Source organism: Bombina bombina, chromosome 1 (assembly GCF_027579735.1).
Source record: "Bombina bombina isolate aBomBom1 chromosome 1, aBomBom1.pri, whole genome shotgun sequence".
Classification (NCBI taxonomy): domain Eukaryota; kingdom Metazoa; phylum Chordata; class Amphibia; order Anura; family Bombinatoridae; genus Bombina; species Bombina bombina.
In genome coordinates, this window is record NC_069499.1 from 1274421069 (window position 1) to 1274445718 (window position 24650).

The following is a 24650-nucleotide window of genomic DNA, read 5'->3' on the forward strand; positions in this document are numbered from 1 at the left end:
TGTTATATTGTTACATTTTATTTTAGATATATTAATTGGATTCTCATTCCATTTTAATATAAATATATTCTATATTTAGTACATCTCTTGATAATGTTATTTTGAATGTGACAGCATAATTATGACATAATTCATAGCCTGAGTTTATTTAGTATGTATTTATTTCAAACCCTCTGTAAATATTGGTACATCAGATGTTTGAAATAAAGAAAATGTTGTTGGTCAAATATTTCAAATCAATACAGCTACTTATATAACTCACTTCATGGTTAATATATTGTGCAATATGTGCTGGCATGAAATATATCTCATAACATATATATATATATATATATATATATATATATATATATATATATATATATATATATATATATATATATATATATATATATATATATATATATATATATATATATACAGGGAGTGCAGAATTATTAGGCAAGTTGTATTTTTGAGGATTCATTTTATTATTGAACAACAACCATGTTCTCAATGAACCCAAAAAGCTCATTAATATCAAAGGTGAATAGTTTTGGAAGTAGTTTTTAGTTTGTTTTTAGTTATAGCTATTTTAGGGGGATATCTGTGTGTGCAGGTGACTATTACTGTGCATAATTATTAGGCAACTTAACAAAAAACAAATATATACCCATTTCAATAATATTTATTTTTACCAGTGAAACCAATATAACATCTCAACATTCACAAATATACATTTCTGACATTCAAAAACAAAACAAAAACAAATCAGTGACCAATATAGGCACCTTTCTTTGCAAGGACACTCAAAAGCCTGCCATCCATGGATTCTCTCAGTGTTTTGATCTGTTCACCATCAACATTGCGTGCAGCAGCAACCACAGCCTCCCAGACACTGTTCAGAGAGGTGTACTGTTTTCCCTCCTTGTAAATCTCACATTTGATGATGGACCACAGGTTCTCAATGGGGTTCAGATCAGGTGAACAAGGAGGCCATGTCATTAGATTTTCTTCTTTTATACCCTTTCTTGCCAGCCACGCTGTGGAGTACTTGGACACGTGTGATGGAGCATTGTCCTGCATGAAAATCATGTTTTTCTTGAAGGATGCAGACTTCTTCCTGTACCACTGCTTGAAGAAGGTGTCTTCCAGAAACTGGCAGTAGGACTGGGAGTTGAGCTTGACTCCATCCTCAACCCGAAAAGGCCCCACAAGCTCATCTTTGATGATACCAGCCCAAACCAGTACTCCACCTCCACCTTGCTGGCGTCTGAGTCGGACTGGAGCTCTCTGCCCTTTACCAATCCAGCCACGGGCCCATCCATCTGGCCCATCAAGACTCACTCTCATTTCATCAGTCCATAAAACCTTAAAAAAATCAGTCTTGAGATATTTCTTGGCCCAGTCTTGACGTTTCAGCTTGTGTGTCTTGTTCAGTGGTGGTCGTCTTTCAGCCTTTCTTACCTTGGCCATGTCTCTGAGTATTGCACACCTTGTGCTTTTGGGCACTCCAGTGATGTTGCAGCTCTGAAATATGGCCAAACTGGTGGCAAGTGGCATCTTGGCAGCTGCACGCTTGACTTTTCTCAGTTCATGGGCAGTTATTTTGCGCCTTGGTTTTTCCACATGCTTCTTGCGACCCTGTTGACTATTTTGAATGAAACGCTTGATTGTTCGATGATCACGCTTCAGAAGCTTTGCAATTTTAAGAGTGCTGCATCCCTCTGCAAGATATCTCACTATTTTTGACTTTTCTGTGCCTGTCAAGTCCTTCTTTTGACCCATTTTGCCAAAGGAAAGGAAGTTGCCTAATAATTATGCACACCTGATATAGGGTGTTGATGTCATTAGACCACACCCCTTCTCATTACAGAGATGCACATCACCTAATATGCTTAATTGGTAGCAGGCTTTCGAGCCTATACAGCTTGGAGTAAGACAACATGCATAAAGAGGATGATGTGGTCAAAATACTCATTTGCCTAATAATTCTGCACACAGTGTATATACACATATATACACGCATTTATACATTGCTGAGTATATAAACTTATATGAAACTACAGACACAAAGTCTATGGGTTTGTATATTTAACTCAGCATGGAGTAATTAACTCTTAGGTGGGAAGTATTTAAATCTGCTGTTCATCCTGAAATCTTCCCCACAACTGCAGACTTGCATCTTCCTCATTGCAGGGGGTGGCCATCTAGCTAGGTAATTTTATTACACATTTCCAGGCAGTTATCTAAAGGCTTCTTTGAAGTTACATATATTTCTATCTAAACAAATGTTTATCCCCTTTTGTTCTTGGAGACTTAAGATCTGTTAGGAGTATATCTGAGCTTTCAGAAAGGGGGGGTGTCTGGGTCACCCACCACAGGTCATTTACAAATGGTCAAAACATTTGATACAATACTGAAATATTAATCTATGTGATATACTGTATATATATATATATATATATATATATATATATATATACAGTATATATATATATATATATATATATATATATATATACTGTATATATAGCATACAATTGTCACTCACCTTTTACATGACAGTATGATATCATGTAGCTATCTAAATCTTGTAGAGCATTTAGACTCACTACCCATCTGATAGGTGAAAATGTTCCAATGTGTTTGTTAGTTTGTTTTATGGATGCAATTATACTGCCCACATTCCATGAGATACATTTAGAATTCTAAGATCTTGAGAATTCCCAGGAGAAGAAAGAGAGAAAAATAATGGTGTACAGTTCAACATAAAAATAAGATTGAATTGAAATAAGCATAATAGTGGAATCAGTTACATTATTAAAATGCATCTTCAGTACAATATATAAAATGTATTTAGCTGGAATTATTCAGGTGTGATTTCTAGGGGGGGGGGATAAATATACAGACCTTAATTGTAATTTAGCTGGATTTAGTAAGACTTAATAACAACTCTGTTCTCTGAAATGAGTGCATTAAGTAATTATGTCAGTTAAGCAGAATAATCTTGAAATAACAAATTTAGTGGTAATACAAATTAGGAGAATAATTTTTATGTATTCCTAGGGAAGGCTAATTTTGCCATGAAAATTAAGATAGCAAATCATAAGATTAACAGAACAGAGGTATAGGAAGACCTTTGGTAAAAGTGTCCCAAGTGGAAGAGCTTAAGCAGCCCTGTCTAGCAAATTTCCTGCCTTGCATGAGTAGTTTTTCAGTGCATCCATTATGTTGTAGAAGAAACTTATGCTTTTCAGAGTGATACATATGCTGGTCCTCTAAGTCAGAGATTCTGTACTAAAGTTGCAAGTTACTAATATTTTCTTGAGCACCAATGAGGCTTTTTTGCAGCCTATCTATCTTGATATTAAAAACTTCTTTGACATACTGTGGCATAGGGCTGTGTGATCAAAATGACATCACTTGATACATTTTCTATAGCATGGTTTACTTTTAGTCGTCATTGGCGTAGGACAAAATAATTCTTTAAATACAAATCTGGACTGGATTTAGTGTAGGATACAACTGTGAAGTTTTCTCATTTGGAGTTACACATTAATGTTATAGACAGTTATAGAAAGGTGCCAGTACTTAAAAAAAGGTGCCGGTGCTCATTGATTATTGATTAATAAATTCTGCTCAGTAAAGTTGAGAAAAGTAAGGGGACAAATTTATTTACACTGATGTATTCTGAAGCCCCCTTGTAAAAACTAGAGTATTTACATGATTACTAATATTATCTATTATGAGTTGGCAGAGGTGGAGGTACTCAGTATCGATGAGTACCCCCACAAAAAAAGCCCTGGTTATAGATAAGGTGAAGGTCAAATAAAGTAAGAAGGATCAAAAGACCTTTACAAGCATATCAGGTCAAACATAAAGGCTAGATAGTATAATGTCCACACTGCGGATTGACATCTGACACACAACTATTACTTATTAAAAGCATCACCTATTGTTCTCAAGGAGATGTTCCTAAAAATAGGCTGAGCCTGCAGGTAAAGCATATCTGCTAATTGTATCTATGTCTAAACAGAGCCTAAATAGTTAGGTATTGAAATGCTAATTATGGCTGAGGGGATCAATTAGCACAACCAGCTCTTTTAGATACAAAAATCTCTATCTAAACTCCCACTGGGAGATTAATTAGTGCTTATCATCTACTGTGTATAGCTTTTTTAAATTACAAAATAAAGATAAAAGAGGTGTTTTACAATCAATCAAATACACTTCAGCAGGTAAAATGGAACATTGAGCAAAATGGCAAAAATCTATCTAAAAACACAGTATTAATATTACTAGTATCTTTCAGTAAAGTGGTTCAAATATTAGACAAAGGCAAAATTTAATAAAGTAAAATCTATTATGATCAAAAAAGTCACAGTGCATTTGTAGAAGAAAAAAGGTGTTTAACAAATAAAATGACACAAGGCAAAACAGTTTTAAAAATAAAATGTAGAAAAACATATTCTAGCTTAGGCACCTGCGCCAAGGGAGCTTGGCAAGAAAAGTTGGTCACTCACGATGGTTACTTAGGTAGGCTCCCATGTAAAATGGCCTTATATTATTGGAATCAAAGTTATATATACTCTTTTCTCTGATATCAGATTTCTGGACCAACCCTCCTTCCAGAGTGAGCCCAGAAAGTAACCACCCCTCTCACTTATGGCCTGTCATAAAACTCTTACGGCTAGATTTAGAGTTTTGTCTGTAAGGACCCGCGTAGCTAACGCTGGCTTTTTTCTGGCCGCACCTTTAAAATAACTATTGAGAGTCCACAGAATGGCTGCGTTAGGATCCAAAAAAGGAGCGTAGAGCATATTTAACGCCACTGCAACTCTCGATACCAGAGTTGCTTACGGACGCGGCCAGGCTCAAAAACGTGCTCGTGCACGATTCCCCCATAGGAAACAATGGGGCTGTTTGGGCTGAAAAAAAACCTAACACCTGCAAAAAAGCCGCGTTCAGCTCCTAACGCAGCCCCATTGTTTGCTATGGGGAAACACTTCCTACGTCTGCACCTAACACTCTAACATGTACCCCGAGTCTAAACACCCCTAGCCTTACACTTATTAACCCCTAATCTGCCGCCCCCGCTATCGCTGACCCCTGCATATTATTATTAACCCCTAATCTGCCGCTCCGTAAACCGCCGCTACTTACATTATCCCTATGTACCCCTAATCTGCTGCCCCTAACACCGCCGACCCCTATATTATATTTATTAACCCCTAATCTGCCCCCCCACAATGTCGCCTCCACCTGCCTACACTTATTAACCCCTAATCTGCCGACCGGACCTGAGCGCTACTATAATAAAGTTATTAACCCCTAATCCGCCTCACTAACCCTATAATAAATAGTATTAACCCCTAATCTGCCCTCCCTAACATCGCCAACACCTAACTTCAATTATTAACCCCTAATCTGCCGACTGGAGCTCACCGCTATTCTAATAAATGTATTAACCCCTAAAGCTAAGTCTAACCCTAACACTAACACCCCCCTAAGTTAAATATAATTTTAATCTAACGAAATTAATTAACTCTTATTAAATAAATTATTCCTATTTAAAGATAAATACTTACCTGTAAAATAAATCCTAATATAGCTACAATATAAATTATAATTATATTATAGCTATTTTAGGATTAATATTTATTTTACAGGTAACTTTGTATTTATTTTAACCAGGTACAATAGCTATTAAATAGTTAACAACTATTTAATAGCTAAAATAGTTAAAATAATTAAAAATTTACCTGTAAAATAAATCCTAACCTAAGTTACAATTAAACCTAACACTACACTATCAATAAATTAATTAAATAAAATACCTATAATTATCTACAATTAAACCTAACACTACACTATCAATAAATAAATTAAATACAATTCCTACAAATAAATACAATGAATTAAACTAACTAAAGTACAAAAAATAAAAAAGAACTAAGTTACAAAAAATAAAAAAATATTTACAAACATTAGAAATATATTACAACAATTTTAAACTAATTACACCTACTCTAAGCCCCCTAATAAAATAACAAAGCCCCCCAAAATAAAAAAATGCCCTACCCTATTCTAAATTACTAAAGTTCAAAGCTCTTTTACCTTACCAGCCCTGAACAGGGCCCTTTGCGGGGCATGCCCCAAGAAGTTCAGCTCTTTTGCCTGTAAAAAAAAACATACAATACCCCCCCCTAACATTACAACCCACCACCCACATACCCCTAATCTAACCCAAACCCCCCTTAAATAAACCTAACAATAAGCCCCTGAAGATCTCCCTACCTTGAGTCGTCTTCACCCAGCCGAGCCAAATTCTTCATCCAAGCAGAGCAAGAAGAGGTCCTCCATCCGGTAGAAGTCTTCATCCAAGCGGGGCAGAAGAGGTCTTCCATCCGATTGAAGTCTTCATCCAAGAGGCATCTTCTATCGTCATCCATCCGGAGTGGAGCGGCAGCATCCTGAAGAACTCCGACGCGGAACATCCATCCTGGCCGACGACTGAACGACGAATGACGGTTCCTTTAAATGACGTCATCCAAGATGGCGTCCCTCGAATTCCGATTGGCTGATAGGATTCTATCAGCCAATCGGAATTAAGGTAGGAAAAATCTGATTGGCTGATTGAATCAGCCAATCAGATTGAGCTTGCATTCTATTGGCTGATCGGAACAGCCAATAGAATGCGAGCTCAATCTGATTGGCTGATTGGATCAGCCAATCGGATTGAACTTGATTCTGATTGGCTGATTCCATCAGCCAATCAGAATATTGCTACCTTAATTCCGATTGGCTGATAGAATCCTATCAGCCAATCGGAATTCGAGGGACGCCATCTTGGATGACGTCATTTAAAGGAACCGTCATTCGTCGTTCAGTCGTCGGCCAGGATGGATGTTCCGCGTCGGAGGTCTTCAGGATGCTGCCGCTCCACTCCGGATGGATGACGATAGAAGATGTCTCTTGGATGAAGACTTCAATCGGATGGAAGACCTCTTCTGCCCCGCTTGGATGAAGACTTCTACTGGATGGAGGACCTCTTCTTGCTCCGCTTGGATGAAGAATTTGGCTCGGCTGGGTGAAGACGACTCAAGGTAGGGAGATCTTCAGGGGCTTAGTGTTAGGTTTATTTAAGGGGGGTTTGGGTTAGATTAGGGGTATGTGGGTGGTGGGTTGTAATGTTGGGGGGGTATTGTATGTTTTTTTTTACAGGCAAAAGAGCTGAACTTCTTGGGGCATGCCCCGCAAAGGGCCCTGTTCAGGGCTGGTAAGGTAAAAGAGCTTTGAACTTTAGTAATTTAGAATAGGGTAGGGCATTTTTTTATTTTGGGGGGCTTTGTTATTTTATTAGGGGGCTTAGAGTAGGTGTAATTAGTTTAAAATTGTTGTAATATATTTCTAATGTTTGTAAATATTTTTTTTATTTTTTGTAACTTTGTTCTTTTTTATTTTTTGTACTTTAGTTAGTTTAATTAATTGTATTTATTTGTAGGTATTGTATTTAATTTATTTATTGATAGTGTAGTGTTAGGTTAAATTGTAGATAATTCTAGGTATTTTATTTAATTAATTTATTGATAGTGTAGTGTTAGGTTTAATTGTAACTTAGGTTAGGATTTATTTTACAGGTAAATTTTTAATTATTTTAACTATTTTAGCTATTAAATAGTTCTTAACTATTTAATAGCTATTGTACCTGGTTAAAATAATTACAAAGTTACCTGTAAAATAAATATTAATCCTAAAATAGCTATAATATAAATATAATTTATATTGTAGCTATATTAGGGTTTATTTTACAGGTAAGTATTTATCTTTAAATAGGAATAATTTATTTAATAAGAGTTAATTTATTTCGTTAGATTAAAATTATATTTCATTTAGGGGGGTGTTAGTGTTAGGGTTAGACTTAGCTTTAGGGGTTAATACATTTATTAGAATAGCGGTGAGCTCCAGTCGGCAGATTAGGGGTTAATAATTGAAGTTAGGTGTCGGCGATGTTAGGGAGGGCAGATTAGGGGTTAATACTATTTATTATAGGGTTAGTGAGGCGGATTAGGGGTTAATAACTTTATTATAGTAGCGCTCAGGTCCAGTTGGCAGATTAGGGGTTAATAAGTGTAGGCAGGTGGAGGCGACGTTGAGGGGGGCAGATTAGGGGTTAATAAATATAATATAGGGGTCGACGGTATTAGGGGCAGCAGATTAGGGGTACATAGCTATAATGTAGGTGGCGGCTCTTTGCAGTCGGCAGATTAGGGGTTAATTATTGTAGGTAGCTGGCTGCGACGTTGTGGGGGGCAGGTTAGGGGTTAATAAATATAATATAGGGGTTGGCGGTGTTAGGGGCAGCAGATTAGGGGTACATAAGGATAACGTATGTGGCGGTCGGCAGATTAGGGGTTAAAAAAATTAAATTGAGTGGCGGCGATGTGGGGGGGGCCTCGGTTTAGGGGTACATAGGTAGTTTATGTGTGTTAGTGTACTTTAGAGTACAGTAGTTAAGAGCTTTATGAACCGGCATTAGCCCAGAAAGCTCTTAACTACTGACTTTTTTCTGTGGCTGGAGTTTTGTCGTTTGATTTCTAATGCTCACTTCAGACACGACTCTAAATACCGGAGTTAGAAAGATCCCATTGAAAAGATAGGATACGCAAATGACGTAAGGGGATCTGCGGTATGGAAAAGTCGCGGCTGAAAAGTGAGCGTTAGACCCTTTTTTAATGACTCCAAATACCGGCGGTAGCCTAAAACCAGCGTTAGGAGCCTCTAACGCTGGTTTTCACGGCTACCGCCAAACTCCAAATCTAGGCCTTAGTCCCTGGTTGAATTTATAGAACACCTTATAACTTCTGTTATTTATATCTAGTTCATATACACATATAGGCATTCACCCTGTGATGTCATGAGTATTATTTTAAAACCCAATATGACATGGCTATCATTAGAGTTTTCTCCAGTAAATCTTACAGCTATTTATGACGGAACTCTGATTTTTTTAAGAAAAAAACACAGGGACACACATCCTTTAGGAAAACAAGAACATTCAGCACACATATAAAAAGTTAACCACTTGAGCCTAAAATCCTGTGGCCTCCATGACTTATATACATACATATATGTATATTTAACACAAATAAACACATGTATATACATATATATATATATAGCTCCTTCTAGATGTTCAGCACCAGAATCCACACATATAGAATCTGCTCAGATCTTATCATAACTATGAGAACATTTAAACTATTATATTGTATAATATAATAGAAGAACATAGAGGGCATTGAGGAAAGCCATCTTATGGCAATCTTATTGGTTATTTTTATTAACTAATCATGCTTGAATTAATTTATAAATAGGATGGAATAGAGAAGAAAGAGAGTGACTTGATGCTGACTAGAAGTGTCTAAAGAAAGAAGATGTAAAGCAATATCTTTTAGGATTTGTATTTTTCATGAAGTATTTATTTTTTATTGCAAGACAGTTTGGTGTGGGGTATCAAATAATAGGGGAAAGAGTTTAGGGGTTTGTAATTTGTAGATTATACTTGGGAGGGTTTAAGAGTTGAAAGATTTACTGTGGGAGTTGCATAGGTGCAATTTAAATTTTATGGTGGTTTACAATAGGAGGATCATACAGGGAATTCAAAGTTAGGGTTCAATTTTGAGATCTGAGGAAAAAATTGAAGGGGATATTCTAGATAATATGGATTTCAGTTGGAAAATCAAATAGGGGCAAACCAGCCACTGTTTTTTATTATCAGTCATTAGGCTTTATTTATGTGGGGATGTGTCATGGTAAGCGTTAAATGTAGTGAGGAAGTTTAAGTTAGCTTTAATTGGATTTGTACCTATATAAGTATTCATGTAATAGCAACTATGGTCAGAAGCTACTAGGCACCTGGCCATAGTGACCAGCTGTGAAGAAGCATTTATTTAGTGACACTTCACTTTATAGATCACCTGTTTGGCCCCATCTTGAATATTGTGTTCAGTTCTAGAAACCATGAGGCCCATTTATCAAGCTCCGGGTGGAGCTTGAGGGCCCTTGTTTCTGGCGAGTCTTCAGACTCGCCAGAAACACAAGTTATGGAGCAGCGGTCTAAAGACCGCTTCTCCATAACCCTGACCGCCTGCTCTGATGAGGTGGACAGGAATCACCGCAATTCAACCCGATCGAGTACGATCGGTTTGATTGACACCTCCCTGCTGGTGGCCCATTGGCCGCGAGTCTGCAGGGGGCGGCGTTGCACCAGCAGCTCTTGTGAGCTGCTGGTGCAATGCTGAATACGGAGAGCGTATTGCTCTCCGCATTCAGCGATGTCTGTCGGACCTATTCCGCACTGTCGGATCAGGTCTGACAGACATTTGGTAAATCGGCCTCTATAGCTCTATAAATATATAAATAAACTAGAAACTGCTCAAATCAGGGATAGTAAAATTGCACTTAGTCTAAAAATACATGTTGCAAGGAAAATCTTCATTATCTTAATATGTAGACAAAGTATGTATTAAGGCATTTTTATAAAAAATAATGATACTAGGTCATGATCTGAAGTCGGAGGGGAGCAGGTTTTAGTAGAAGTTTAAAGGGCCATGATACCCAAATGTTGAAACACTTGAAAGTGATGCAGCATAGTTGTAAAAAGCTGACTAGAAAATATCATCTGAGCATCTCTATGTAAAAAAGAAAGATATTTCACCTCAAAATGTCCTAATTATTCAAACCCCATTGAAAAGTACTTTAAGCAGAAAATCCGTATGTCTGTCCAGGGACAGGCAAGGGAGTAAGCCTCATGCACACTTGTGTTATTTCCCTATTCAGTTTAAGTTTACTATGAAATATCATGAGAGTGAAGGGAAATCTCATGAGATCACAGTAAAAGAGTTCATGACCTCAGTACTGTTGATGATTATTGGCTGCAGTTCATGTCTTCATTTTTTTTTTTTACATGCAGCTGGACAGCAGCTGAAGTATAACTTTTTACACAGGACTTACTCTGGTGAGATGAGAAAATTGTGAGGTAAAATATCTTCCTTTTTTACATAGAGATGTTAAGGTGATATGTTCCTGTCAGCTTTTTACAGTTATACTGCATCAATTTCAAGTGATTTAACATATGAGTATTATGTCCCTTTAAGTATTCTTTACATAAATGGTGTGTTATGAATAGAATAACCTTCTAATGGAGGGTGTAGTGTCAAATATTGTAAGGGAAATTTAGAATGCTTGGGCTATGTACAAGGCTATCCACAGGATTAAATAATATTATACTTTAAAAGGAAATATGGCAATGATGGGACTTTTATCTGGGGTCACAGTCGGCAGTAGCCATGTTATGCAGCAAAGAGAAGGGGCACCAAAGAGCACAATAGTGTATGGCTGGTGTTCATATAGAAGTTTTAAAAAACATAATTTATGTAAGAACTTACCTGATAAATTCATTTCTTTCATAGTGGCAAGAGTCCATGAGCTAGTGAGGTATGGGATATACATTCCTACCAGGAGGGGGAAAGTTTCAGAAACCCCAAAATGCCCATAAATATACCTCCCACCTCACTCATACCTCATTTTAAACATATAGCCAAGTAGTGAGGTGTAAAAAAGAAGTAAAAAGCATAAAAAAAGAGGAACTGGAAAAACAATGTGCTTTATACAAAAAAAAATCATAACCACAAAAAATAGGGTGGTCTCATGGACTCATGCCACTATGAAAAAATGAATTTATCAGGTAAGTTCTTACATAAATTATGTTTTCTTTCATGTAAGTGGCAAGAGTCCATGAGCTAGTGACATATGGGATATAATACCCAAGATGTGGAAGTCCACAAGTCACTAGAGAGGGAGGGAGGGAGGGATAAAATAAAAGCAGCTATATCCACTGAGAAATTAATTTTTAAAAAATAATTGTTTTCTTAAAAATTAAAAAAAAAAACTAAAATCAAAGTCACTAGAATCAAACTGAGATAACTGCCTGAAGAACCTTTCTACCAAAGGCTGCTTCCGAAGAAGCAAACACATCAAAATGGTAAATTTTAGTAAATGAATGCAAAGAAGACCAAGTTGCTGCTTTGCAAATTTGATTAACTTAAGCTTCATTCTTGAAGCCCAAGAAGTGGCAACTGATCTAGTAGAATGAGCTGTAATTCGCTGAGGCAGAGACAGCCTTCAAATAAGTGTGAATCAAAAGTTTCAACCAAGATGCCAGAGAAATAGCAGAGGCTTTCTGACCATTTCTGGAACCAGAAAAAATAACATATAGACTAGAAGTCTTTCTGAAATCTTTAGTAGCCTCAACATAATATTTCAAAGCTCTTACCACATCCAAAGAATGTAATAACCTTTCAAGAGTATTCTTAGGATTAGGACACAAGGAAGGAACAATAATTTCCCTATTAATGTTGTTAGAAATCACAACTATAGGCCAAAATGTAAACGAAGTCCGCAAAACAACTTTATCTTGATGGAAAATCAGATAAGGAGACTCACGAGAAAGAGACAACAATTCAGAAACTCTTCTAGCAGAAGAGATAGCCAAAATAAATAACACTTTCCAAGAAAGTAATTTAATATCCAGAGAATGCATAGGCTCAAAAGGAGGAGCCTGTAAAATCTTTAATACCAAATTGAGACTCCAAGGAGGAGAAATAGATGTAATAACAGGTTTGATATGAATCAAAGCCTAAACAAAACAGGTTATATCAGGAAGCTTAGCAACCTTTCTATGAAATAAGACAGAAAGAGCAGAGATGTGTCATTTCAAAGTATTTGCAGACAACCCTTTATCCAAACTATCCTGAAGAAACTGTAAAATCCTAGGAATTCTGAAAGAATTCCAAGAATAATCATGAGTGGAACACCATGAAATATAGGTTTTCCAAACCCGATGATAAATCTTCCTTGAAACAGGTTTACGAGCCTGTATCATAGTGCTAATCACTGAGTTAGAGAAACCTCTATGACTAAGCACTATGCGTTCAATTTCCATGTCTTCAAATTTAGAGATTTGAGATCCTGATGGAAAAACTGCCCTTGAGACAGAAAGTCTGGCCTTAAAGGCAAGATCCGCATACCAAAACCTGTGAGGCCATGCTGGTGCTATCAGAAACACATAAGATTGTTCCATTATAATCTTGGAGATCACCCTTGGAAGAAGAACCAGAGGCGGAAAAATGTAAGGAGGTGGGTAAAACCAAGGAACTGCTAAGACATCCTCCAACTCCACATGAGGATCCTTAGACCTGGAAAGGAATCTAGGAAGCTTCTTGTTTAGACGAGAGGCCATCAGATCTATTTCTGGAAGACCCCACATCTGTACAATAGGAAAAAACACATCTGGATGGAGAGACCACTCCCTTGGATGTAAAGTCTGACGGCTAAGATAATCTGCTTCCCAATTGTCTACACCTGGGATATGAATTGCAGAAATTTGACAAGAGTTGGATTCCGCCAAAGAAAGTATTCAAGATACTTCTTTCATTGCTAAAGGACTGCGAGTCCCTCCTTGATGTTTGACATATGCCACTGTTGTGATATTATCTGTCTGAAAACGAATGTAAAGTTCTCTCTTCAATAGAGGTCAAGTTTGAAGAGCTCTGAAAATAGCACAGAGTTCTAAAATATTGATTGGTAATCTCACTTCTTGAGGTTTCCAAACCCCTTGTGCTGTCAGAGACCCCCAGACAGCTCCCCAACCTGTAAGACTTGCATCTGTTGAGATCACAGTCCAGGAAGGATAAACAAAGGAGGCCCCTTGAACAATAAGGTGATGGTTTAACCACCAAGTCAGAGAGAGTTGAGTGTTTGGATTTAAGTATATCAACTGTGATAGCTGAGTATAATCCCTGCACCATTGGTACAACATGCAAAGCTGTAGAGGTCTCATATGAAAATGAGCAAAGGGGATCATGTCTGATGCTGCTGTCATGAGACCTAAAACTTCCATGGACATAGCCACTGAAGGGAATAATAGAGACTGAAGGTTTAGACAAGCTAAAACCAACTTAATTTGTCTCTTGTCTGTTAGAGAAAGAGTCATAGACACTGAATCTATCTGGAAACCTCAAAAGGTGACTCTTGTCTGAAGAATCACGAAACTCTTTTGTAAATTGATCCTCCAACCATGTCTTTGAAGAAACCACACTATTTTTTTGTGTGAGATTCTGCTAAATGAAAAAATTAAGCTAGTACCAAGATATCATCCAAATAAGGAAACACAGCAATACCCTGCTCTCTGATTACAGATAGAAGGGCACCGAGAACCTTTGAGAAAATTCTTGAAGCTGTCACTAGGCCAAATTGAAGAGCAACAAATTGGTAATGCTTGTCTAGAAAAGAAAATTTCAGAAAACAATAGTGGTCTGGATGAATCGGAATGTAAAGATAAGTGTCCTGTAAGTCTATTGTGGACATGAAATGACCTTGCTGAACAAAAGGCAGAATAGTCCTTATAGTCACCATCTTGAAAGTTAAAATTTTCAGATCCAGGATTGGTCTGAATGAATCTTCTTTCTTTGGGACAATGAACAGATTTGAATTAAAACCCATACCCTGTTCCTGCTGAGGAACTGGGACAATCACCCCTGAAAGCTTTAGGTCTAAAATACACTTCCGAAAAGCCTGAACCTTCACAGGCTTTGTTGAAACATGAGAAAGAAAGAATCTTCCCATGGGAGATCTTATTCCGAAACCTATTCAATACCCTTGAGAAACAATATCCTGAATCCACTGATTTTGAACAGAATCTGTCCAAATGTCTTTAAATAAATTCATTCTTCCCCCCACCAGTTGAACTGGTTTGAGGACTGCACATTCATGCAGTCTTAAAGGCTGGATTTGGTTTCTTATAAGGCTCAGATTTATTCCAATTCGGAGATGGTCTCCAATTAGAGCCAGAGGCCTTAGGGGAAGGAGAGATTTGTTGTTCTCTATTCTGACAAAAGGAATGAAAACGATTGGGAGCTTTAAACTTACCCTTAGATTTCTTATCTTGGGGCAGAAAAAAATCCTTTTCCCCCAGTGATAGTGGAGATAATAGAATCCAATTGAGAACCAAATAAATTATTACCCTGAAATGATAGAGATAGTAATGTAGATTTAGACACCATTTCAGCATTCCAAGATTTAAGAAATAAAGCTCTTCTAGTTAGAATAGATAAAAACATAGATTTAATATCAATTTTAATTACATCAAATATAGCATCACAAATTAAATGATTAGCATGTTGAAGTAAAAGAACAATACTAGACAGTTCAGGATCTGATAACTGCTGTGCTAAGCTGTCCAACCAAAAAGTTGAAGCAGCAGCAACATCAGCCATAGAAATAGCAGGTCTAAGAATATAGCCAGTATGTAAATATGCTCTTCTAAGATAAAATTTAATCTTTCTAAAGGATCCTTAAAAGAAGTACTATCTTCCTTAGGAATAGTAGAGGTTTCCAAGAGTGGAAATAGCCCCATAAACCTTAGGTACTTTTTCCCAAAACTCGAAATTGGCCACAGGTAAAGGATACAGCTTTTTAAACCTAGAAGAAGGGTTAAAAGAAGTACCAAGCTTAGACCATTCTTTAGTTATCATATTAGATATATCATTTGAAATAGGAAAAACTTCAGGAATATTCTCAGAAGTTTTAAAAACAGAATTCAAACCATTACTAGTTTTGTTATCAAAAGGACTAGACTCCTCAATACCCAAAGTAAACAATACTTCCTTTAATAAAGAATGAATATATTCAATCTTAAAAGGAAAAGAAGATTTGTCAATCTCGATCTCTGATGTAGGATCCTCTGAGCCAGAGAGATCCTCATCAGCAGAGGGTACTTCAGTATACTGTCGATCAATACAAATTTCATCAGATTTATGAGGTTTGGAAAGACCTTTTACATTTATTTGAAAGCGGTATAGCAGTCAAGCCTTCTCTATGGTTGCAGCAATATAATTTTTCATATCTGCAGGAATATCATGTACATTAGACTGTGAAGGAATAACAGTAGATGTATTTGTACTTATAGAAACATTATCAGCATGTAATAATTTGTCATAACAAGTGCCATATATTTGAGCTGAAGAAAGAAGATCAGCTAATTTACAACAAACACACTTTGGTAGAATTGTGTTCAGGATCAGATTAAGACATCTTGCAAAATGTAACAAAAAAGAAAAAATAACATTTAAACAAAATATCCAATTTCCTCAAAATAGCAGTTTCATGAATGGGAAAAAAGGCTTATGATAAAATTATTATACAAAGGTAAAATCAAAAGCAAACATCATAGCCCTCTATAAACAAATGAGGGCAGAGAGCAAAAGAGGGAGAGACTTAATATAACACATTTTGGCGCCAAGAATGACGCAAACAAAGATAATGCAAATGTAAAGGTAAAAACTTTTGGCTCCAAAGCTAACACAATGAAATGATGCAACTCGTGTCATAACAGGCACAACTTCGGGCTCCAAAAAAAATTGCGTCAACAAAGACGCAATAAATGACGCAATAAAAAGTAGCATTTTGCGTCATCGTGAGCCTAGTTTGCCCACGAAAATTTTGAAAAACAGACTCCAAGTTACAACTAACTGGAACCCCAGGTAAAAAAAAATACCTAAATTCTCCCATAAACATATGGCAAATATATGCAATATATATTAAAAACTGTATAATATAAAGTGCCAAACATAGCTGAGAGTGTCTTAAAAAATTATATATACTTACCAGAAGACACCCATCCACATATAGCCAACAGCCAAACCAGTACTGAAACATAGTAGAGGTAATAGTAAAGGAGTATAATGTCGATCTGTAAAGGGAGGCAGCAGATGAATCCCTGCGATTGATTTACAGAGAGCCCTAGAATAGATTTCTTATTGGCAAAAACATGGTATCATCAGGCAATACTCCCTTCCCATCCCTCAAACAAACACTGTATTTTCAGAGGAATTGGTCTTCAAAATGCTTAGAAGCACCTTTTACAGATGAAATCAAGCACATCTTGCTTCACCACCTCCAAAGTTTGTAAAACTGAGGTATGAGTGAGGTGGGAGGTGTATTTATGGGAATTTTGGGGTTTGGGAAACTTTACCTCCTCCTGGTAGGAATGTATATCCCATACGTCACTAACTCATGGACTCTTGCCACTTACATTAAAGAAATGACCACTCACAGTTTTAGTTGGCACCAAAAGTAAGGTGCTGTAAAGGCAGGCTGACTCCGGCATATATTGCTTCAGTGTTTCCTTCTGGATTTTGCTACATCGAACGGTATTCTGAAGTAGACATTACAACCACCGATTCCAATGAACAAGCTCAGTCTCATGTTATAGCTAAATCTTTTTCAGTTCTTATGTTCCAGTGGTCAGCAACCTACAGCACACTAGTCATGTGTGGCACTTCAAGGTGCACCAAAGGGTGACGCAGTTTTAGGGCAAAGCTTGTCTGTGTGAACTCAGGTCCAACACTACCCTCTTCAACACCCTTGCACTGGCCTTATCTGTAAAAGCTAAGTCAGAACTGCAGCTAGATGTCCAAGGGGATATTAAATCTCAGGGCACTTAGTCAGAGATCTGATAAGCCTGACAGAGGTGATGCAGAGCTAGTGGTCTGTCCTTTCTTTATTATCAGATCGAATAACAAAAAATAGGTTGTCACACCTGGTCATTTTATAGTATTACTTCAGCACAACGCTCATGAAAAGTTACTACCGTGTCCTTATACATTTCCCATATATACAGGGAGTGCAGAATTATTAGGCAAGTTGTATTTTTGAGGATTAATTTTATTATTGAACAACAACCATGTTCTCAATGAACCCAAAAAACTCATTAATATCAAAGCTGAATAGTTTTGTAAGTAGTTTTTAGTTTGTTTTTAGTTATAGCTATTTTAGGGGGATATCTGTGTGTGCAGGTGACTATTACTGTGCATAATTATTAGGCAACTTAACAAAAAACAAATATATACCCATTTCAATTATTTATTTTTACCAGTTAAACCAATATAACATCTCAACATTCACAAATATACATTTTTGACATTCAAAAACAAAACAAAAACAAATCAGTGACCAATATAGCCACCTTTCTTTGCAAGGACACTCAAAAGCCTGCCATCCATGGATTCTGTCAGTGTTTTGATCTGTTCACCATCAACATTGTGTGCAGCAGCTACCACAGCCTCCCAGACACTGTTCAGAGAGGTGTACTGTTTTCCCTCCTTGTAAATCTCACATTTGATGATGGACCACAGGTTCTCAATGGGGTTCCGATCAGGTGAACAAGGAGGCCATGTCATTAGATTTTCTTCTTTTATACCCTTTCTTGCCAGCCACGCTGTGGAGTACTTGGACGCGTGTGATGGAGCATTGTCCTGCATGAAAATCATGTTTTTCTTGAAGGATGCAGACTTCTTCCTGTACCACTGCTTGAAGAAGGTGTCTTCCAGAAACTGGCAGTAGGACTGGGAGTTGAGCTTGACTCCATCCTCAACCCGAAAAGGCCCCACAAGCTTATCTTTGATGATACCAGCCCAAACCAGTACTCCACCTCCACCTTGCTGGCGTCTGAGTCGGACTGGAGCTCTCTGCCCTTTACCAATCCAGCCACGGGCCCATCCATCTGGCCCATCAAGACTCACTCTCATTTCATCAGTCCATAAAACCTTAGAAAAATCAGTCTTGAGATATTTCTTGGCCCAGTCTTGACGTTTCAGCTTGTGTGTCTTGTTCAGTGGTGGTCGTCTTTCAGCCTTTCTTACCTTGGCCATGTCTCTGAGTATTGCACACCTTGTGCCTTTGGGCACTCCAGTGATGTTGCAGCTCTGAAATATGGCCAAACTGGTGGCAAGTGGCATCTTGGAAGCTGCACGCTTGACTTTTCTCAGTTCATGGGCAGTTATTTTGCACCTTGGTTTTTCCACATGCTTCTTGCGACCCTTTTGACTATTTTGAATGAAACGCTTGATTGTTCGATGATCACGCTTCAGAAGCTTTGCAATTTTAAGAGTGCTGCATCCCTCTGCAAGATATCTCACTATTTTTTACTTTTCTGAGCCTGTCAAGTCCTTCTTTTGACCCATTTTGCCAAAGGAAAGGAAGTTGCCTAATAATTATGCACACCTGATATAGGGTGTTGATGTCATTAGACCACACCCCTTCTCATTACAGAGATGCACATCACCTAATATGCTTAATTGGTAGTAGGCTTTCGAGCCTATACAGCTTGGAGTAAGACAACATGCATAAAGAGGATGATGTGGTCAAAATACTCATTTGCCTAATAATTCTGCACTCCCTGTACTGTGTATATATATATATATATATATATATATATATATATATATATATATATATATATATATATATATATATATATATATGCTTTTCAGTATTATACAGGTTTCTTTTTAAGATAAACCTCAGTTGCATTTTTCTATTGCTACTCTATTTTATCTTCTTGTGCATCCTAGAATCCTTTTTAAGTAACCCCCACTGAGAAATGCTGAGAAAAGTTAAAGCAACTGGGACCTGTAACACACTGCAGACCGATATCATGCAGGTTCTCTAAACTGATAATAAACACCTAAACTATATATATTCAAAGGCTGTTATAAAGCTGAGTTTTTAGCCTAGGGTAAAATAAAAAAACACCTTTTGTTCAAGAGAGTATTTTATTTATAAAAGCACTTATTTTTAGTGTACCGAAATCACGGAAGAGCACCTAGGTACTTATAATATAAATACAGAGAATGCAAATATACATGCAGTGTATTACACAATGTGGATTTCCATTTTATTTTACCTTCTGGTTCCTTTCAACGTGCTAATAACAATAAAGAGTCATGTAAATTGAATGTTTTACAAGCGTGTAAATTTTTTAGATTACATTTAAACTATTTTTCTTTGGCTGAATCGATTTCTGAAAGAATGTAGAGATGTTAGAATATTTTGAGATGTCTACAAGAACATACAAGTAATATTTATACTAAATATATAACATAAAAACAGTACTATGACATTTTCTTTTTTACTTTGTATTTAATACATTTGTAAACACCATTCACTGGAGCTTAGGAGCATGGGTAATTTGACCAGGCACCCAATTCACTCTATTATCAATTATATGACAAAACATGTAAATATTGGTATAACTGTCAGATTCTTAATTGAACGTTAATGATTACAATTTGTAATAAATTCTAGTACTTTTCATAACATTTTTAGAATGACATTTTTCATGGAAGGCAAAAATATTATATAGCATTTACAATTACAATTTCATTTTTTAGGTAATGAAGCCATGTTGTGTAAACAGGGACATTTGTCCTGATGGGGAGAGCTGCAGAATGAGGGAGTCATACTTCCCAACCCATCACAACCCTTCTATATCCTAGACAGGATATTGGCAGTATTGCTATCACTATAATTTTATAGTAGTTTACATAGAAAGTACTCAGTCTTACTATTACTTGGGAGCTGTCACAGTATGAGTTGCTGTAATTGTGTGAAGTTTCAGTATGATTACACACAAGCAACCAATAACCCCTTAATGACCATGACTTACCTTGTACGTCGCTGGTCGTTAAGGGTTTTTTGGTTATAATAGTGAGGGTCTTGCCGCTATTAAAAATGCAAGCCCCATAAAAAGTACATGGCACATTGCTGGCCCCTAAGGGGATAATAGAGGTAGGACTGTAACTTTGCTTTAACTCAGAAGTTATCAATATTTGCAAGCAAAAATGATTGACTAGTAACACTAAGCTGACTTTTTCTGGTACTTTCCCATATACATTCTACCTTCTCTCGGTTTACAAAGTGCTTAATTAATCATGAACATTCAATTATTTTAATAAAGCTTTGCACATAAACAAACTGACATCATAGATAAACTATTACGCAAGTTTTAATGCTTTGGTTTAATTAATTTATCTACACAGATATGAATCATAAAAATAAGCATGATTCCTTCTATGCCAGGAAATTTAGTTGAAAACTACTCAAAGTCTCTAAACCATTAATGAAGACAGGAATTCTGAACCTCATACCCTTACTGGCAATTTCAGATCAACTTATTGAGTTTTGTCTTGGTACCATCTTAAAGGGATATGAAAACCCAAAAACTTGTTTTGTAATTCAGACCATTTTAAAAAAAAGTTTCCAAATTTACTTCTTTTATGAAATTTGCTTATTTCCCATGATATTCTATGTTGAAGAGATACCTATGTAGGCATCTGGAGGAAATGGCAGGAAATAGTGCTGCCAAACATTCTTGCAGAACTGCTGCCTCTAGAAATGGGCCAGCTCTTAAGCCTATATCCCTGCTTTTCAACAAAAGATACCAAGAGAACAAAGAAAACTGATGATAAAAGTATATTAGAAAGTTGTATGTAAATTATTAAAGAAAATGTTGGGTTTCATTTTGCTTTAATACTGGTTGACTCTTAAAAGACACATATCTGATCTAATATACTGGCCATCATTCATTTTCCTTTAACAAGTAAGATAAGACAATATTGTCACAAGAGTATGGAAAAGACATCATTTCTTAATTATATATTAGAACAATCTATTGTATATTAGATTACTCCATACAATTTCCTTAAATATATTTATACATAATACAATAAAATAACACATAAAACAGTGCAAGTGCATCATCCTAGCATGGGTGTTACTTAAAAATAAATAACTGTGAAGGAAATAATCCCACCAAATACAAAGCAAGCATAACTTTATTGATTCTTGTGAAACACAAGCCTAGATTTTAAGACTCTGAAAAAAGCTATTTTGATGTTTTAAACAGCTTTTCTCTAGCAATTTTCTATACTCATTGCAGTTATGATTCTTCTAATGCATCGTGAAAAAATTCTCATACATCTTTAAATTACGGAAAATGAGATACATTGCTGCTGAATACGTATTTAGTTGTAATTTCTGGAATGTTTAGATTTGGCAGTTTGAGAATGGTCAAACATTGTGGTCAAAAATAATAAATACATAATAAGGTGCCATGGTTATTTAACAAATTATTTACAAACTTGTTTAAAATATAGTAAGTACAATAGTTAAAAGGACATCATTTTAATTTTTTCATTAAGTGGGTATATACATTGTATGTATGTATGAATGTATGTATGTATATTTTAATACACTGGCAAATAGTAATTCGCCTTATCCCACTGGCTTCCAGTAAACCAAAGAACTCACTGATTAAACCAATGGTGGAGAACGACACAAACAGACTCAATCAAAGTCTGGAACTTGCTTGCTCTTAGCCACAAGCCAGTTTAAAAAACAGAGCCAGTTGTAGATGTGTATGCATTAGGGCCACATAAGACTCGGGTCAGCAGGTTATTAGGGAAAACTGCCAGGTCCCAAGTGTAGCTACCATGGTGATCTTGCAATTAGTATTTGTCAAGCCTAAATGTATAAAAATGATGGAAAATGAAAGCTCACATAGGTTCCCAATAATACATTTTCAAAATGTTAATTTTACAGACCAACCATATTAATTTCTGTCAAGATCATTCATTACTGATGTTTATCAGTTGGACATATTTACTCGTGTTTAGAAAACCCAGAAACCATGGAATCTAGGTAAAAGGTAGGCAAGCTGGTGTATTTTTGCAGCTTGCTTCCTGAGTATTGGTTTAATGGTCCCATTTCAATTTTTAAGCTTTAAAACAGCCAGTATTCTACTGACCTGTGTCTATTTAAGTAGGAAAATAGCTCAAAAAAATGACCTGTAACAAAACTCTCAAGTGCTGAATTTGTCCATTCTGCTATTAGATTTGTATAAATAATTGATGTTCTTTCGTTGGTTATTAGCAGCAGACTGTAAGATTTAGAAAGTGTATTAATAATAAACTTTTAAGCCACTGGCATTTTGTAATAAAATTGTTATCTTGTCTGAGTAAAGGAATGGAACACATTAAGCATTTCAGGTAAACATTTCAATTAGGGTAGTTAACAGAGATTATCAGGTCGACTTCTAATTAGTGGAACAGAAACCAAATACTTGATGTTCCCCTTTTAAGCAGTGCCCCTTTTATGCATTCAGCCATTAAGCAGACTTCTACAATTACCTGTGGATCTACGGGTTAAAATTTCAAAGAAAAGTGGTGGTATTCTTGGAAAACCATTAAAACCTTTAAAGAAAATAAATTTTTCAATTTACAATTATCCAGATGATGTTTTTTGATTTACATTATAGAATTGCACCATTTATTCCAGGTTCACAGATGCCTAAGAATAAAAAGGGGAAAAAGGATTAATTAAACCACGCTGTAGTAGAGCTCCCCTTCAAGACCTGCCTTGCTGGTCTGTTTAGGTAAAGCAGCTGGTTTCTGTGATGTGGGCTTGTCCTTCTTCTCCACTCCAGCATTGGCTGCATCTCTCACCATACTGTAGCTGTTGGTGGTCATATACATCTGTCTCCTTTGGCTTTCATGCTGTCCACACTTGCAAAGCTTCTTAAAGGCAGTGCGGAACTTCTGAGACATTACATTGTAGATGACGGGATTAATGGCGCTATTAGCATACACACATATTCGACAGAACAATAGGAACCAGGGATCTAGATAAGGTTTGTCCATAAAGGAGTTTACCAGGACTAAAGTCCTGTAAGGCATCCACAAAAGAGCAAAAAGTATAACAACTACAGCCAACATCTTGGTGACCTAGAAGACAAAAGAAGTAGGTTAAGTACTTTTAGTAATAGTTCTGGTATATTTGTTTATATAGTGTCATATAGAGGACAGGACAGCTAGGTGTAGAGATATCTATGTGCCAAAAACAGTGTTTGTAAAGTGAACTTTATGTAATTGTTAGATATGCCATATACAATTGAGGAATTTATTCATCTCAGTAAAATATTTATCCTAGTATTAGATGTTTTATTAGACAAATTTCTCCTAAATACAGAACTACAGAAACAGACATTTTGATAACCAATAAGAGCCAGAAGGCCAATTTAGTATACCATATCTATCAATATCTATCTTTCTATCTATATTTCTTTCTTTCTCTCTTTATTTCTTCCAGTTTGTCATTGTTTTGGTTATATCCCTTAAGTCTTGTAACTACTCAAAGCAAAACAATTTGGGCTAGGTTACAAGTGGTGCGGTAACTACCGCTTGCGCTAGAGGATTAATTGCGCTTGCAGTAAACCCTTTGCACAAGTCGGGTTGCGCTGATATTACAAGTTCAAAAATCAACATTTTTGCTCTAGCGCAAAACCTTGTTAAAAAAAAGTTACTGCTAGCGCAATAATCAAATTTAAAAAAACAAACAAAACCAAAGGAAAAAGCTTTCATTCTATTGGCTGATTTGAAATTGAAGATTCAAATCAGCCAATAGGAATGCAAGGGTACCCCCATATAAAAGGGGTACCTCACATTCACTATTCAGTGTGCAGCTGGGGACCACATGAAGATGAGTTCCCTGTTCCTGCTCTGAAGAGGAGGACCACAGTCACCGCCACCTCCTCTGCCACCAACGGGGTGAAAAAAGAAGATGAACCACCAGGAAGAAGATAAGAAGATCGATAAAGATGGACCGCTGCTGGGATGTAGATGGAGTGCCGCTGGGATGTAGATGGAACGCCGCTGGGATGTAGATGGAGTGCCGCTGGGATGAAGATGGAGCGCCACCGCCATCAACAT

The 24650-nt window shown here is 36.6% G+C and overlaps 1 protein-coding gene across 1 annotated transcript in view; it reads right to left on the reverse strand.

Moving 5' to 3' along the window:
• Positions 1-23261: 23261 nt before the first annotated feature.
• The window catches only part of LOC128642247 (thyrotropin-releasing hormone receptor-like), a 111685-nt gene continuing 110296 nt past the window's right edge, over positions 23262-24650 (reverse strand). The window contains exon 3 of the mRNA XM_053694952.1: positions 23262-23666. Coding sequence (XP_053550927.1) covers positions 23262-23666 — 405 coding nt within the window. The remainder of the gene's footprint in view (positions 23667-24650) is intronic.